Genomic DNA, 17503 nt, shown 5'->3' with positions numbered 1-17503 from the left:
GAATGTTTCTCCCTTAGTAGAACATTACTGCATTTGAGCCTCATTCCTCAAATCTGACAGCTGTCTTGCTCTGCTGTTTCCTACATTGGTGGCAGCAGTGGAATACAAAACTTTGTATTTGCTGATACTACTCTATCAATAGGTGTTTCCAAGAAGAAAATAACAATTGACTAGTCAAAAAATATTTTTGAGAATTTTAGAGTTTTAAAATGTTTCAGAATTTTCTAATCTGACCTATTAGGGCCTTGTCTTAAGTCCCCCAGCCATGTTGTATTATAGATTTAAAAAGTGTACTAGTTAGTTAGACTTAAAAGCCTGATTTGAATTTTTGTTGAATTTCCAAAAGGTCCCATCTGTACTAAAAATGTCTGGCCCAGAGGAGATAATGCAGGAGCTTTACCTAACACCTTACCTGCACTTAGTATGAAGCAATTAAGGAACCTCTGCACAGCTAGTAAAATAAAAACTGTCTCAAACTCATATAACTGTGTCATATAACTGGGAGACAGAACCAGATGCTAAGCAGATGATCCCTGAGGGTGGTAGTAGGCACATCTACTCCAGTCAAGTAAAAGGGATCCTTAGCACTGGCCCAGTACCTAGTTTTTGCCCGGCACCTTAATTGGCAACATCAGCACATAAAGGAGTATGCCACATGGTGGCACTGTTTGTCTAATTTTGAAATGTGCATAACACCATTATTTAATACTTTAATATTAATGGAAAATGGCTAATGCCTGCTTTACAATCCATTCGTATAGCTTTGGGTGTTGTGGAATAGTCTGAACTGTCATAGATATAGGGGTGTGATGGTTAGCAGTTTAATTGGTACCATCATTGGCAGCACTGGCAGGGGCAATGGGCGGTGCAAGCTTCAGTGGTCTCCTTACAGGACCCTGGCACCTATGTTTTTACAAATTGAACACTGCACTGGCCAGAGAAACACATGTGCCACTCACACTATAGTGAGTATCGGGTTGGTGTACCCAGACATGTATGTGCTAGGAGAGACAAAGAAGGTAAGCATGGTCCCTGGAGAGGTCACAGTGAGGCCTGTATCCATAGTGCCCCTAGAAAAGGAGGATCCCCATAACTGGCATAAGGTGATGATCAGTCTGGACCTCCCCTTGGGTAGTATCATAGGCAATGATCGCCCAGAGGTTGGTCTGGTCCCAGATGGGTGTGGTTGCCCAAGTTACCTCTAAACCCAGATCCTGAGGATCCAGTCTCTATACCTAGGAGACTGGAGGCCAAGCAGAGAGGGAGAGGGAAAAAGAGGAGGAAATGAGAGCCACTCTTAAAAAAGAGATCTAGGGAGCCAAGGACCCATTTCGGGTGAAGTCTAGAGTTGGCACTGGTAAGGCTTCTCCTGTTCATAAAAAGGTCCTAAGCAGCTAGGCAGCTGAGCAGAATGAGGGTGGTGTTCCTGCTCTGAAAGGAAGGAGAGTGGAAGAATGGTGTCTGCTACAGGATGTGGTGGCCCCCACTATGAGCAGCAAGAGAGGTTCTAAGAACCCACAGTTGCCCCTAAAGCATATCAGCCACCTGTCAGTGGTGAGCTTAGCGTGTGGTTTTGGATACTGACAGCTGTGATTAGCCTCTGCTTGGCGCAAGCCTTAATGACAGCACTGTACTTGGCATGGGAGGCATAGTAACTTCTTTGGGTAAGCTAGGTTTTGTCCTAGCAAAGGTAAGGATAGAGGAGGTTGGCACCTTACTATCCAGAATAGATAGGGGGGAAGTCAAGGGTCCAGCTGTAGATAACGTCCACTTTAAAATGGGTTCTCTCACTGATGGGTCAGCTCCCCAGAGGAAGTGACCTGGACAGTTGGGGTGTGAGGCAATGTAGGACCTGCAATAGTACAACCAGCTTCTTTACTTCTTCCTCGCCTAACAAATCAGAAACACTCTCCCTGGGGTGGACTGGGTCTCCTGGTGTGTTGGCTGCAGGGTTTGTAGGAAGCAGGACTCTTCTTTGCAGATGTCCCCACTTTTTGCCCCATTTGAACTAATAGATGCTTGTCTTTTTTTTATCTGACAGGACACTGAAGCCTGCTAACCAGGCCCCAGTGCCCGTGTTCTTCCCTTAAGACTGTCATGTTCAATTGTAACCCAGTTGGAAAGTATTGTAGCAGCTTTGTTAGTCCCTAGTAAATGGCACCCCTGGTACGTAAGAGTTCCTAAGGGCTCTAGCATGCGTTATGTCACCCTAAGGGGTGCATACAAGAAGTACATACAGACAACTACTGCAGAATGTCTAAAAGGGTGTAAGCCCTTCTGAAAACACAACATAGTACACTGCCAGTGTGCAATGTCCTAACACTGCATATACTACATGTGAGTCATATTTACAGCAGGCCTTAAAAGCCCTAAGGCAGGGTGCCTTTTGGGACATTTCTCCCATTGAGAAAGTCTCCAGTTCAGCGTTGATTGTTGTGCTGCCTATCATAAAATGTAAGTAAATTTGGCCTGGTTTCTTAACTCACTTACCAAAGCTGAGATACAATGAGCTAATATCCTCATTGATCGTATAGGGGCTGTTAATTTGCAAGAATTTTTTTATTTGAAGCTGGAGTGCTCAGTGGCGGCTTCTCCGCTAAGGCAGAGGAGGGCTGGCTCACTGCTTTTAGCAGTGCAACAAAGGAAAAATCACATGACAACACAATGTTATAAAAAAAAAAATCGCGCTAAAGCAGGGGCGGGATTGGCTGTCAACTCAGCCAGTAGAGGGAGGAGGAAATATGTGCTAAGGAAGATTGTTTGTGCTTCCGCCGGACCAAGTGGCCGAGAGATTAGAAGAAAAGTGCGATAGTACATAAAGTACATAAAGTAGCACTATGCACTACTTTACTTCAAGAGGGCATACCATTGAAGGTACAGGGGACATTTCAATGCTCTTACCAATTGGTTGGTTTTGATGCCAATACCTATTTATTGAGGTGGGTAGAAAATATTGGCATAAAAAACCTACGCCTCGTTGAGCCAGGCAGAAAGTTGGAGAAAAGGTGTATTTTCTTCAAACGTTTCCAACTTTGCGAGTGTGCAGCACCACCAAGCACACATACAAAGTAGTAAAGTCTTAAACTTTGTCATTGCATAGACTTTTTTTGCTGGAAGTGTACACTTTTCAGTATAAAACTTAAGCTTGACATCACGCAAACACCCTTGCACTATGGTGTAAGGATATGTGCATTGGGGCCAGGCAGCCTAAGGCATGGCGACACTGGAAGAGAGAGCAATGGCACCATATCTCAGTAGATGCAGTGCAGTTGTGATCTCTCTCCTTTTCATGCAATGAGTGCTGCAACTTTGGTTACTGTGCATTGTAAAATGTTGTTAATCTGCCCTTTCAGTTCTCCAGACCAAGCACTCTTAACATGTACTGTCTAGCAGTACGTTTGATGTGGCTACTTTACCTCGTAGTCCTCATTGTCTTAAGAAACATTTCCTATATATTGATTTTCACACTGGTATGACTCATTGTCTCTGTATATAATGTTTCTAATGTAAAGTATTCTGACAGTCTACATTGAGATGAGTAGCACTATAAAATAGGTACATGTGAAATAGGGGTAAAGGGGCGATTAGGGGCACTGTTGATAGATGTTAGTGAGAGAAGCAGTGAAGAAGGAAGTCATGGGGACGACAACACAGATTGTTGCACTGAACGACACCAATGCTAAAGCCGGTCCCAAGGGTCCCACTTGATGGGATCTTAGAACATGCTAGAAGCCCTGTGAACTGCAGTCCTTCCTATACAGGGCAGTATGTGACACAGAGGCCGATGTTTTGTTATGTACCATGATCAGAAGGCGACAGCAGTAATATAAATTCTCTTCAGCTAAGGTTCCAATTCTCATGAATTGGGAGCCTCTCAGCACCAAGACTCATGTGAAGGCCTTCCAAGGAGGACTCACGGGGTACAGGGTCCTTGGAAGTGCACCAGTGCTTCCAGTGCACTTCTTATAGTCGGGCATCAGTATTCTAGGTGAAATCTTATCATCTATCTCCGCTCACCACTTGACCTTTTGTGATTCTTCCCAAAAAAGATCTTGATGTTCTCTGGGCCTTCTACATGGGTCTGTCTTTCAGGCATCCACTTTGCAAGGTAGATTATCTGGCCTTGGCATCATTCACAACTATCTAACCCTTGTCAATATGCCCAACAAGAAACATGGGCATCTGCAACACCACTAAAGAAATAAAGAAATGCCTACTTACCTCTGTACCTTCATATCGAGGATTTCTATTTTCATGGCCTTTCCAGGACCTCAAAGATGAACATATGTATCCCCCTTTTCCCATCCTGTGATTCTTGGCTACCCATAAGCAATAACATCTGACCCATCTGCGCACTAAAAAAGTCAACTACACCCTCGTCAAATCATCTGAGGACATACTGCCATGTTCGCCACACGTATATTCTAATTTATGGTATACATAATGTAACCGAATCTGCCTGTACTTATCTACCCTTCCTGTACTCTCATCAGTAGGGTGTGCATGCCTAGTCTTCTCAATGGGCTGGCAATGCCTTTATTTAACCTATAGACCCCCGTCCATATTTACAGTGGGTAGCAGAAGGAGACACGTAGAAGCGCACTGAAGGCCTACACACTTGTTCATCTCGAGGTTTCATGCCCAGTCTGCAGTCCAAGGGTGCAATCTAAGGCACAGAGGTACATGGACACCCAAACCCAGTGGTGGCCATCCTTGTTGCAATGCCTTTGTTTATCAGGGGAATGGGCTCCCTAAGCATAGATGTTGGCTCAACTCGCCAACTGTAAGGAATGTCTTAGCTCTTCCAACCCTCACTCTGTTCTGCAAAGCAACACTGTTTGGGCCCTAAAAGAAGAAAATGTCTGTGCATGAATGTCCGCGGAAGACATCAACATGTAGTGTGACAGAAATCCTACCATTAGCCTCAATCAGATAGAATCCTGGTCAAGGTGGATGAAGTGGTGACACTAGATTGTGCCTCTGGGCAGCCCTTAAGCGCTTGGGACCTTTGCATGAACTGCATTATCCCCTCACTTGTGCACGCACATATAGTAGCGCCTGTGAGCTCCTTCAAGTGTTTAAATGTTTTTCTATAATTGTGTATTTTCTTGCAGGTCCACAGGATCATGGCTGGTGCTCAGGATACACGTGTAGGAGAAGAGTTTCTTTGTTTCACAGCATTGTAACAAGCGGCAAACACTTTGATATCTTTTTCACAAGCACCAGCCCTCAGAAACTCCGATTAATGCTCCTGAACGTCGATGACACCAAAGTAAGGCCTTTTCTACTATTCTATTTATAGCTGTGATAATAACATTGTACATCGAAAATGATTTGCAGGAAATAGATGCAGTCAATCCATTTACGTTGCCTTGAGCATCGCTTAAAAGGTATAATATGGAAATTGCTATTGTAAACAAATAAAGACAGCTTTCCTATGAGCGTACTTCTCTTTTATAGTATGCAGATAAGTTCTTAACCGCACGGTCTCCTACACCTCATTTAGATTTCATTCGAGCCTACAAGAATATATGGCAACTACCTCTCCTTATTCAGCGGTTGTAGTAAAGGCGCAAACATCTTTGCATGTGAGCAGAACTGATCACTGCTTAGTTTTCATTCAATGAGGTATCTTATTAATGGGAGTGATGGAGGATACATTTGGCTTTTAACCCTTTTAGAGGATATTTACTGTATGTCGCAAAAGCATATGGGAGGAAAACTCAATTTGTAGAGACTAACTGAAGATTTCTTTAGCTTTCTGCTAGGTCCTGATGTCACCACTACACACGACAAACCGGACCAAACATACTACATGAAACACAATATACAGAAAGCGGCTTCGGGAATTCCTCCTAAGCCATTGACTCTTGGATGCATTGTGTGGATGCAGCAAGCGGGTGACAGTGACCAGGGGCGGCTCTAGGCTTATGGCGGCCCTGAGCAGGGAGTAAGCATGGGCGTAAAATCCGTTCCGCTCGCGGATTTTGCGGATTTTCGGTACATTCGCAATCCGCGAACTCTCGCGAACTTGACGAAAATTCGTAAAATCCGTGCGAAGCGGATTTTTTGCTTGGTCGTACTTGCCAACTAGAATACTATACAATTTTGCGGGAGTAAACACTAGCGAACACGTAGATGCGGCGGGCAGCGACAATCTCGCAATTGCGAGATTGCAAAATTTGCAATTTCGCACAAGAAATCCACCAGCAGGCAGCATAAACCTTGAAAATTATGATTTTTATCAGAATAACTCCTCAGGTTGACATTTGCCTGCACTTTTTCTTTGCAAGGAGTTCATTTTGGGGGGTGGGGGTGGGAGGAAGGAAGTGCCCCACAGTCTCCAACTTCCTGTTCCTGTCCACCAGGCTCCTCCCAGTGCTTTCTTCATGTGCTGGTCACTTTGATTTGGATCTTGACCTGGAAGGATTACTTTTTGTGGATGCTGCTGGATATTTGGATTTTTGCTAAACTGAAAGCACTCAGCAGGTGCAAAAGTTCAATCTTATCATTAGTAACCATTCCCTGTAGTGCTTCCTGAGGGGCCCCTTCAGAGTTCATTTGCCTACTTGCAACTATTCTATGACCCTGCTCTGACCCTCACAGCAGGCTCAGAGAATAGCTACAAGTATACAACAAAGGTCCTGTTAAAAAAATTACACTGCAACAGAAAGCAATTACAGACAAAACTGAAAGCACTCAGCAGGTGCAAAAGTTCAATCTTATCATTAGTAACCATTCCCTGTAGTGCTTCCTGAGGGGCCCCTTCAGAGTTCAGTTGCCTACTTGCAACTATAGGCCACAAAGGTCCTGTGAAAAAAAAATTGCACTGCAACAGAAAGCAAATTACAGATAAGGAAGCAGGTGCCAGCCAGACTGGAAGTTTAAATTCAGTGACACATTAATCAACCCCAAATTAATTCATGTCAGTTGAAGCAGGGCAGGTGTGCTTGCTTTTTTTCACCCCCATAATCTACAGTGATAAACCAACCATAGGGTGGCAGTGATGTACCAGAGGGTGGCATGGGTGTACCAGAGGGTGGCAGTGGTGAAACAGAGGGTGCTGTGAACCTGTGATGATGAACCAGATGTAGAAACAACATAGTCGCGGCCGACAAGTAAGTTCGCAATTGCGAACTGGCACAGAACCCTCGCGAACTGGCAGAAATCCTTGCGAACACAAAAAAAAAAAGAAAATCGCGGATTTTGCGGATTGCGAATCTGTAAATACGCAAGTTCGCGGATTGCCAATTCGCAAAATCCGCCCATGCTTAGCAGGGAGCATAGGTAGGATGCCACGGAAGAGGGGGTCTGGGCGGGGCGGAACATGGAGGCCAGTGAAGAGGGGGGTGGGGGGGTCAGGGTGTTTGGAAGTGGAACAGAGCCGGAGGCCGCCAAATCCCTGCCAGGGGCCACCACGCAAATATGTATCCATCCTCTGAGGATTGTTATATTAACGATATATATTGGCGTGGTGGCCCCTGGGGTTTGGTGGCCCTGTGCAGGTGCACAGCTTGCACATGCCTAAGGCCGCCCCTGCAGTGACATTTCAAAGTCACAGAGTGAAAAAAAAAGACGTGAAAGCGCCCTTCAAGAAGTAAAGTCTTTCTTAAAGTTGTTTTTTTGCTCCCTGAAATACGGCTTCCTGCCAAATGCGCAGCCAGCCGTTCATGACAGATAATATTCAGGTGGGAACATATTCTTAGAAACATACAAAAGGACATTTTGTTTTCCAGATAAAACTATTGATGGGACTGTTGCACTCGGAGCTCTCTGCTTCCCTAACTCCAGGACAGACCAGTATCACGGGCACTAATGCAAGCAGGGCAAACGGCCCTCTCACCCCCTGCTGGGGAAGTGAGGAAGAGCTGGAACTGGGGTACACTGTGCCCCTCAAACCTCTGGTCCTTCGTCCCACCTTCCTTGCTCAACTGATTGCTCCTGCCCTGACAGAGCCAATGTGATCTGACCAAAGCTCTCTTGATTTTCTATCATTACAGGTGACCCTAGATTCACAATTTGTCTTTTTTCGAGCTCCAAATACGTACCTTCAGCAAACATGCTGTCATTCTTTCAACACGTGATATTTTTGACAAAACAAGCTGTTCTTACGGTGTCAAAATAAAACAAACGTTGGCAAAGCCCATAGGTCTGGCTTGGGTTTCACTTATAAGTCTGAGCTATTTGTGTTGCCAGTGCTTTTTCAGTCTGTAACTCTGCTTATTTTACCACTAAATGTGTTTGAGTCTGTCACGTAAGCCTATAAATTGTGTGTTTTTGTGAACGTAGTGCAGCTCCCATGACTCAGGACCTGAGAACTTTGCTTGCGAAACAAATCTTTGCCTAATACAGGCAAATAGAACAATAGCTTGCTGTATCAAGATATGTGTGAAAAGTATTCTCCAATTTAAAAAGAAAGTAACATCTTTTCCCTCCAGCAATTAATTACCTGCGATAATTTAGATAATTGATAATTTAAGTAAATTCTCAAGTTCGTGACAACAGCACTTTTGAGAGGAGGATCACTCAGTACATCTGGCCATGAAAACGAAAGAGAGAAAGCACAGCAGGTCCAAAACTTAATGTCTGTTTTCCTTCTGTTACTGGCTAACTTTCTTTCCGCATTCACCAGTAGATTTACATGAGCCTAGTGTAAATTATTATTTTCTCTTGCTGCTCTCTTTTAGATTAATTGTCATCTGTTTATCATTCATATATTGTTGGCATTTACGGCCAAAGGCCCAAACTACCTTGTCAGGTGGAAACCTCGGCTCCTTAGAAAGAACGGGTGAAGGCAGAGCTATGATGATCGCCACACTCAGTTGTCTTGGTATGAAGTTGTCTATATGTAGCAAGTTATACTTCTCAGGAGTCAGCCAAGAAATATGTTAGACATGCATAATCAGATCCTCACATTTCCCGGATGTGCTCAAGCATCTGCTTTAAAACTTGAAGTCAAAAGCATTTGAAGACGCTGAGATTTCAAGCAAACCAAGGCATGCTATCTACCACCAGCCGCGGCCCGTTGAGGGAGTTACTGGGGGGCAGGGAGGCGGGGAGGGGCAGGGTGGAGGGTGCTAAAAACCGGCATATGGATAATTGCAGATAAGTACACAATTTAATTAATAAAACGAAATTCGTAGCAGGCACAGCATCGCATTTTGCCATGCAGTGCGCGATACGAAATTTGTTTTATTAATTAAATTGTGTACTTACCTGCAATTATCCAGATGCCGGTTTTTAGCACCCTCCACCCTGCCCCTCCCCCTCCCCGCCTCCCTGTCCCACCGTAACTCCCTCCACGGGCCGCGGCTGTCTACCACCAGTCTCTAGCTCATAACAGTTGTTCTGAGATATAAGTCGAAACCAAAAGGGCGGAGTGTAGAGGTCTACACGTAGGGGACAGTTGGACTTGGCCCTTTTGGCAGGTTCACCTCGAAACTTTTTGCATTTACCTAGCCTGTTTCTGTAACCTGGTGTTGGTGATTTTAGGCCTCTGCGCACTTTTCCCTGTGGTCCAGTGTAAAGTGTGTGCGGTCTCTGTGTATGTGTGGTGAGAGTGGCCTGTCCTCCCATAGGAATGCATGGGGAATATGTGTGACCATGGTAGTTCCTGATGTGTGCGGAGTGCAGGGTCGAGTTTGTTATGTGCGAACTTGTGTGATTAAATGCTGCACGATGATGTGTGCGGATTTATTGTGTCTAGTGGAGAAGGGCCACTTCTAGAAGTTGGCATGTCTGTGCAGTAAATGTGAATTGACTGTCTGGCTTGTGATTGGCTGGAGTTGGCTGGTGTGCCTGGCTCCAGGAGTCAGGACGGGTCTGCCCCGGTGGTGAATGGAGAGATCTGCATGATGATGGCAGGGAGGAGTGCACCTGGGACCTGAATAGGACTGGCCCTTCCCTCCACAATGCTGGCTCCACCCCCTGTGGTGTATCTGATGTCCCTGACCCATCCTGTGAATAGGCCGAGGGGCTGAGCAAAAAAAAGTGCTCAGGAACCAGTTGCATCTGGTTCGTCCCTTGCCTGCACCTTTGGAAACAAAGGAAATGGTGTATAAAAAGGGGCTATGACCCCATGAAAATGTTCTTGTTTCCTGACTTGAATCTACCAGAGGCGTGCTGCTGCTGGGGCCCAGGGGAAGGCTTGCCTCCCTGGGCCCTGCCCAGCCCCTGGATTGCTGGAGGACTTCTTTCTGGGGCCCTTCTGTCTGGCCTGAGGATGGCTGGGAGACTTCTTCCTTGCCCTGGAACCCTTTTCCTGTGTTTCCCTGCTTATTGCTGGGACCCTTTGCCTTAAGGGGCTATTTCTGGGGCATTTGGGGGGTTTTGGTGCCCCCCAGCGCCTCTGGGGGCGCTTTATTTGAGCCTGGCAGCGCTGAGCTGCCCTTTGCCCTGAGGGAATCGCCGGTATAGGGATTCCCCCGAATTTGCTTCAATTGCGGGTGCCCACCCCGTGTGATAGATGTGCCCTTATGTCTTAATATTATGGGTGCCCACCCCTTTTTGATGTGCTCCAAAGCGGGTGCCCACCCTGCTGTTTTATTACAGAGGGAGCCTACCTCTCCTTTGGTGCCCAGATTGCCGCCGCAGCCCGCGGCCTGCCTGGTTGTGGGCGGGGCCGCCGGACAGAAGCGTAAGTATGTTGCGGCAAGAGGAGAAACTGACCTGCATCCCGAGGAGGACAGGAGCCCACCCCGCCTCCTCGCCTGCCAGTAGTATTTACCGGAATAAAGAAATTTGACCACATCTCCCCTGCACTCAAGGACCTCAAGTGGCTACCAATAGAATGGCGAGCGAACTTTAGAACAGCCTGCCTCACCCACAAAGCCCGTCACACAGGCAAAGCTGAATATCTGGCGGCTAAACTCAAAAAAGCCGGCCAGAACAGAACTCTCAGAAGCTCTAACACTCTACTCCTCATCCTGCTAAAACCACGAAAACTAAAAACTGCGGCCAGGTCCTTCGCTGGTAACGCGCCCAAAATCTGAAACTCTATTCCCCCTCACATCAGAACTATTCCTTCTTTCGCTAAATTAAAAAAACAGCTCAAAATCCTCTTCCTCGACCGAGCCCTAGCGAACAGATAGAACCAGTGGGTGCCCGGAGATTGACTCCTCACCCCTTCAGGATGTGGTGTTTTCAAGTCCTCGCATCAAATCTCTGTATCATTGTCTTTTCGTCTGTCCTGCGCTATTGTATTATGTTCTTGTATAATCCAGTAAATGAAAGATGAATCCTTATTTGCTGTGTCAGGATGTATGTTTATTTTTGGTAATCAAATAATCAAGTACAGCATTTAGATAAGGTAGATATCCAGGTTCCAGTAAAGGTTAATGTAAATGCCCCACCGGGAGCAGCTGCCCTGCTGCTCAGCCTCTAAGGTAACTGACAGTACACTTAAAGATACACAGATAGAACTATGGATGACATCATAGAGACAGGCTGAGCAGCAGAGTACAAGAGACTAAGAAAGGACAAGAAAGAGAGAAGAGCAGGTAGAAGCAGGATACAACACACCTTCCCCTTTTAAAAGAAAAGTTGAAGAAGATAAAACAGAGAGCAGAAGAGTAGAATAGAGGAACAACATAAAAACGCACCAAAAATAAATACCCTCATCAGAATGGTGGAGAGAAAAGGAAACACACAAAATAAACTCCGTCTTCAGAATGGTGGAGAGAAGAGGTAAGTGCGAGGGTACCAACATTGTACCAACACCATGAGCTAACAAAAATAAAAGTGGTTATGATAAACCACTTGACCAAATCAACATTAGAAGGGAAATGGAACTGAACACCTCAATGAAAATTTGAGCAATAAAGGTTCAGTAGCGTCAATCATAAATGAAGTCTGAACACCTCTAAAAAAAACATAGAGCACCGAAGTGGTTCAGCATACATAAGCACCAACAGAATTGAGCCCTATGCTCATCACCAGTAATAATAAATAGAACTGTGAATCAATACGAATAGAACACCTCTAGCGAAGTAGAGCACCCAAGTGGTTCACAAAATGAAAGCATGAATATAACTGAGCACATCTACGGCTCATCACAAACACTGAGCATGAAAATGTAATATTAACACTTCTAACAAAATAGAGTTAAGCATAGATAACACTGAGCACCTCAACAAAAGTCGAGCAACTAAATGGCTCAGTAGCAATACGAATAAAACTGAGCACCCCTATGGCTCATCATAAACATTTAGCCCTCTATGGCCCATCACCAATAAGCAAAACCAGAATGGAGCACCTCAATAGATATTGAGCAAGTAAATGGCTTCAACAAACGTAGTAGAATTAAAATCCCTAAAACTAACCTCCAGAAGATACACATGGAAATGAACTCCTCAAATAAATTGAGCATCAAATGGTTCATTTCAGTACAAGTAAACATAGAAATAATTGAGTGTCACACTTGCCCATTACCTGTAACAATAAAAAGCATTATACACCTCAAACAAATAGAGCTCTAACGAGGTCCAGTAAACTAAACAACTGCACAATAAACGGGATAGAGCACCTCAATAAATATATTGAGCACAAAAATGGCTCCCCACAAAAAGATTAGGATGCCCAGCTCTGAGCCATCCTGAGCTTCAAAGGAAGAATTATGAATGACCTGCATAAAATGGCTTGCATAAAGTATCACATAACAGGTAATAAATTACATTAAATTTTAAATCATCAGACCAATAGCACAGTTCGTAAATGCATTGAAATACAAGATGCAATTATCAATATTTTAAACATAACAAATTAAAATATTAAATGTAGTCACCGTTGTCTGATTTCCGGAGGCAGCTTTCTGAAAATGCCAGTAAACTTTTCCATATAGAGACTGTCTCCAACAGCAAGAAGATTGTAAACACAACCGAGTCTACACTGAAGAAGATATGGTGAGCGACATCTCACCCGAACCCAAAGCAGTCTCCACGAAGTCGTCACCTCACCACCGCAAAAATCCACAAACCGATCCAGGCGAAAAAGAAAATAGCCACCAGATCCTTCTCTGAAACTGCCTCGATGCAGTTGCCAAAGGAGAACACACGTAATGAAGCTGGTTGGCAAACTGAAGACTTGCACCAACCTGCAGACTGAGCCATGACCAACCCAAAATGGCGGCACGCATTTGACGCGGCGCCGAGTGGCTCATGGCACACTTTTGCAGCATAGCGTCTGTTAGCAGTTAGAAGGATTGATTCAACAATGCCAGAACGTCACGGGAGAAGCTATGAAGGAACTTCAGGAGTCCATGGTGACAGGTAAGAGCGTGCATGCAGGCGCAAGAATGGAGATATTTTGAAAAGTCGGCTTGTGCTCAGTTTAAAAGAAAACACAGTTAAACGGCATTGCAACAACGAAACTGCCAATGACCATGGTAAATCGATCAAAAAGTCCATAAAAGTCACCTTTTCCCCAAAGTAGTGCGAAGGATGATACCATCTAGGAGGGAGGAATTTCCTTTAAAGTACACCAAGTAATCTCAGCAGGGTTCACAGACTCTCCAGCTCATCTCAGATGCACAGCCAAAATTGATAACTGTTCACAGCACACCAACGCTAGATTATTTCACAACTCTGTTGGCAGCAAAGTTTGTTTCAGAATATACTATCTACTAATTTTCAGCCACATGAAAGCTGGTAGTAGGCAGCATAAAGTATTCATGTACAAGTTCCAAGTTATTCAAATCAAATTGCTTCCTTTTAAAAGATGACTGTAAGGCAGGGAGTCTCCACATGTAGCTGCATATTATAGTATGTAAAAGCAGATTTCAAACAGCAGGTGACAACTTAAACATCCAAAGTTTAAGCTTACTTTAAAATGTCCTAAACCCAACTTACTTCTGGCTGTCTGCTGTTGTAGACACCGGTGGGGCAATCAAGATGTTGGACATGAGGTTCAATTAGTTTCTTCTGTTGCAGTATCTTTTTTGATCACGTGTGGTTTCTTTCCTTAAATCGTCGCCAGTGTAAAATCCAGTAAATGAAAGATGAATCCTTATTTGCTGTGTCAGGATGTATATTTATTTTTGGTAATCAAATAATCAAGTACAGCATTTAGACAAGGTAGAAATCCAGGTTCCAGTAAAGGTTAATGTAAATGCCCCACCGGGAGCAGCTGCCCTGCTGCTCAGCCTCTAAGGTAACTGACAGTACACTTAAAGATACCAGATAGAACTAAGGATGACATCATAGAGACAGGCTGAGCAGCAGAGTACAAGAGACTAAGAAAGGACAAGAAAGAGAGAAGAGCAGGGAGAAGCAGGATACAACAGTTCTGCTCTCATTTCTTGTGCTCTGTAACTGATGTGAAGCGCTCCGATACCCCCCGGTCTGGCTAGCGCTATATAAAACTTCTGAAATTAAAAAAAAAAAAAGTAGTAAGTCCCGGGTCCCAGGAGGGGGCCCGGGTAAATAGGTGCGGCTCTCAGGATGTAGAGAGCCCAGCGATCAGGAAGCGGAAGTGAGGCCATTGTCCTGAGGGGCTCCCGGTGCGAGGAGGGAGCCCCGCGCGCCTATATGCATGGCAGGCGGGGCTCTCTTGTACGGAGGAGAGAGCCCCACATAGGGAGGAGCCTGACCGGAGCATCAAGAGCTCCCTGGGCCGAGTCCCCCACCCGCGCAGCAAAGAGGAGCCCCCAGCGAGCAGCCCGGTGAGTGAGGATGGGCTGGGGGGGGGCTCCATGGGGAATGTTGATGGTGCCTGATCAGGGCACCGGGTGATGTGCGCTTCTGAGCTGCCCCGTCCTTCAGTGGGCCACTCCAACGTGGCCATGGTTAGTCAAAAGGGGCCAGAGGGCCCGTGAGCCTTTTGTTGGTAACCCCAGTGTGGGGCCGATCGCGGTTGCGGGCCGCTGTAAAGAGGAGGCATATTCATTTTAAGAGCCAGAGAACTCCGGAGCTTGGGGGCATGTGTTGTTTGAGCCTGCGGGCTCCAACGTCAGGCCATACCTGAGTACCTTGGCCCAGTGGGGCCAATGCTCATCGTTTTAGGAGCCAGTGTGCTCCATGAGACCTGCCTATTTCGGAGCTAGAGGGCTCCAACGTTTGGCTCAGTGTTTAAGGGGCCAGAGTGCCCCGAAGGACATGTTTTCATTTTAGAGCCAGATGGCTCCAGGGGGCACAGTCATTTGTTTGAGCGCCAGTGAGAGCCCATGCACCAGTTTGTATTTGCTCATTTACAGCTGCCCAGCAAGTAGTGGGCAGCTGCACCGTTTAGGTGCAATTTGAGAGTCCCTGAGAGGGACAGTAGTGGCACAGAGGTGCCAGGCCTTCCACAGCTGCGCAGCACTTAGTGCCAGCTGCAGCATTTAGGTCCTGTTATAGTTCTCAGCTGCCCAGCAAGTAGTGGGCAGCTTCAATGTTTAGGTTTTGGGCAGTGGCGCACCCTTGACCTGGTGGTAGGTTTATGATCTATTTGTACTTGTACCAATTTATCATAAGTGTTGATTCTGACAGTGGCCCACATGGCCCTCTCCTGTGTAAATAATCCCTTGTGAATATTGCCTGTGCCAGTTGGCAGAATGTATATTGTGTGATTACTATCTGATGTGTTTTAAGAATACAAAAGGTATTTTTATATAACTTTGTGTGGAGTTCCTCTTGTAGTGTGCCCGGGATGTTGTTGCTGTGTGCATGCGCAAATGCTTTACACATTGCCTCCGGGATAAGCCTAACTGCTCGTGCCAAGCTACCAAGGGGGTGAGCAGGGGTTATCTTGGCGTGTGACTCCCTTGCCCTGACTAGAGTGGTGGTTTCTGCCTGGCTTTGGCGCAAGCCTTAGCCAACCACAAATACCAGTTCTAACAGGGACCTATCCTCCACAGCACTTAATTAGTAATCTGAGCTATTAGCCGTAGCTAATTCTGTTTCATAGCTTAGACGCACACCAGATAGAACATTGACAATCAGTGGTATAATCGTCGAATATTGCTTCAGTTGCTACTGCACCACACCTTCAAAATTTTTAGTCAAATATGGACAAATTGAAATAGTATTCTTATTTGAAATACACCTAACATTTGCTTGGTTACTGGTGGGGGGCCCTCCTTCTTAGCATAGTGGGAAACTCCACTAGTGGTGCCAGGTCAGGAGTAGTGTTGGGCGGAAGTCATGGAATTTCACTCAGTGGAATTCCACTGAGTTACATAAAAGCTCTGTGAGATTCCGCAACGTTCTGCAAGCAGACAGAATCTGCACATCTCGCTGGTTTTTAGTGCTGGGAGCATGTGCCATGCTCTAAACGCAGCATTAACGATACTACATGGTGCACCAGAGGCCGCTTGTTGTTTGCTGCAACTCAATTAGATTTTCTCCGCGAGCGGCAGCTTTCTCACCACAAACTGCTGCCTGTGACCTCCTACTTAGAGAAAATATCATAGGGTGCCATCTTAGCACCCAAAAATAGCACAAGGGGATGCCAATTCTCTCTTGTTGTCATCAACTTAACGCTGGCGAGTCACTTGCTAGAAAAAACGCGTTATAAGGCAGAGGTTTGCCAGAACTCTGCATTACAAGAGTAACGCTGCATAATCAAATCCCAGCAAACTCCATTGTCGGACCGGAATTCATCCTGCACCCCAAGTCAGATGCATGTTCTTATAATTTTGCTTGCAGATGGGCATCAGGCAGAGAGCCTGCCTGTTCCACTTCTCATATCCACCCCCGGACTGGGATCAACAAAATGTCCACAAACTTACCAATGAAAGATGTTCATGAATCAAACTGCTGAAATTAGGGGATATGGAAAGCTTGATTTTCAACACTGAGGGAGTCAGGTATGAATCAATCAATCAATCAAGGACATTTATAGAGCGCACTACTTACCCGGAGGGTCTCAAGGCGCTTGGGGGGGGTGCTGCTACTGCTCGAACAGCCAGGTCTTGAGTTTCTTCCTGAAGGAGAGGTGGTCTTGGGTCAGGCGCAGGTCGGTCGGGAGGGAGTTCCAGGTCTTGGCAGCCAGGTGGGAGAAGGACCTTCCTCCTGTTGTCGTTCTTCGGATGCGGGGGACGGCGGCGAGGGCGTGACTGGCTGATCGGAGGTGGCGTTTGGGAGCGTAGAAGTTGATGCGGTTGTTGAGGTAGCTCGGGCCTTGATCGTGTAGGGCTTTGTGTGCGTGGGTGAGGAGACGGAAAGTGATTCTCTTGTTGACGGGGAGCCAGTGCAGGTCTCTCAGATGTCCGGAGATGTGGCTGCGTCGGGGGATGTCGAGGATGAGTCTGGCTGAGGCGTTCTGGATCCGCTGGAGTCTCTTCTGGAGCTTGGCGGTGGTTCCGGCGTAGAGGGCGTTGCCGTAGTCCAGTCGGCTGGTGACGAGGGCCTGGGTGACCGTCTTCCTGGTCTCGGTGGGGATCCACCGGAAGACCTTCCGTAGCATGCGCAGGATGTTGAAGCATGACGAGGAGACGGCGTTGACTTGTCTGGTCATGGAGAGGGAGGAGTCCAGGATGAAGCCCAGGTTGCGTGCGTGGTCTGTCGGTCGGCCACCACCTCCACGTGGT

At 46.1% G+C, this 17503-nt stretch overlaps 1 protein-coding gene across 1 annotated transcript in view; it reads left to right on the top strand.

The window, feature by feature from the left end:
• LOC144827999 (fibrocystin-L-like) overlaps positions 1-17503 on the top strand; it is a 1093512-nt gene that overhangs the window by 985471 nt on the left and 90538 nt on the right. The window contains exon 74 of the mRNA XM_078686146.1: positions 5115-5272. Coding sequence (XP_078542272.1) covers positions 5115-5272 — 158 coding nt within the window. The remainder of the gene's footprint in view (positions 1-5114; positions 5273-17503) is intronic.

This window comes from Lissotriton helveticus, chromosome 4_1, assembly GCF_964261635.1.
Source record: "Lissotriton helveticus chromosome 4_1, aLisHel1.1, whole genome shotgun sequence".
NCBI classification, from domain to species: domain Eukaryota; kingdom Metazoa; phylum Chordata; class Amphibia; order Caudata; family Salamandridae; genus Lissotriton; species Lissotriton helveticus.
Note: the sequence above shows the minus strand (reverse complement) of the source record. Positions and strands in the feature narration are given on the sequence as shown.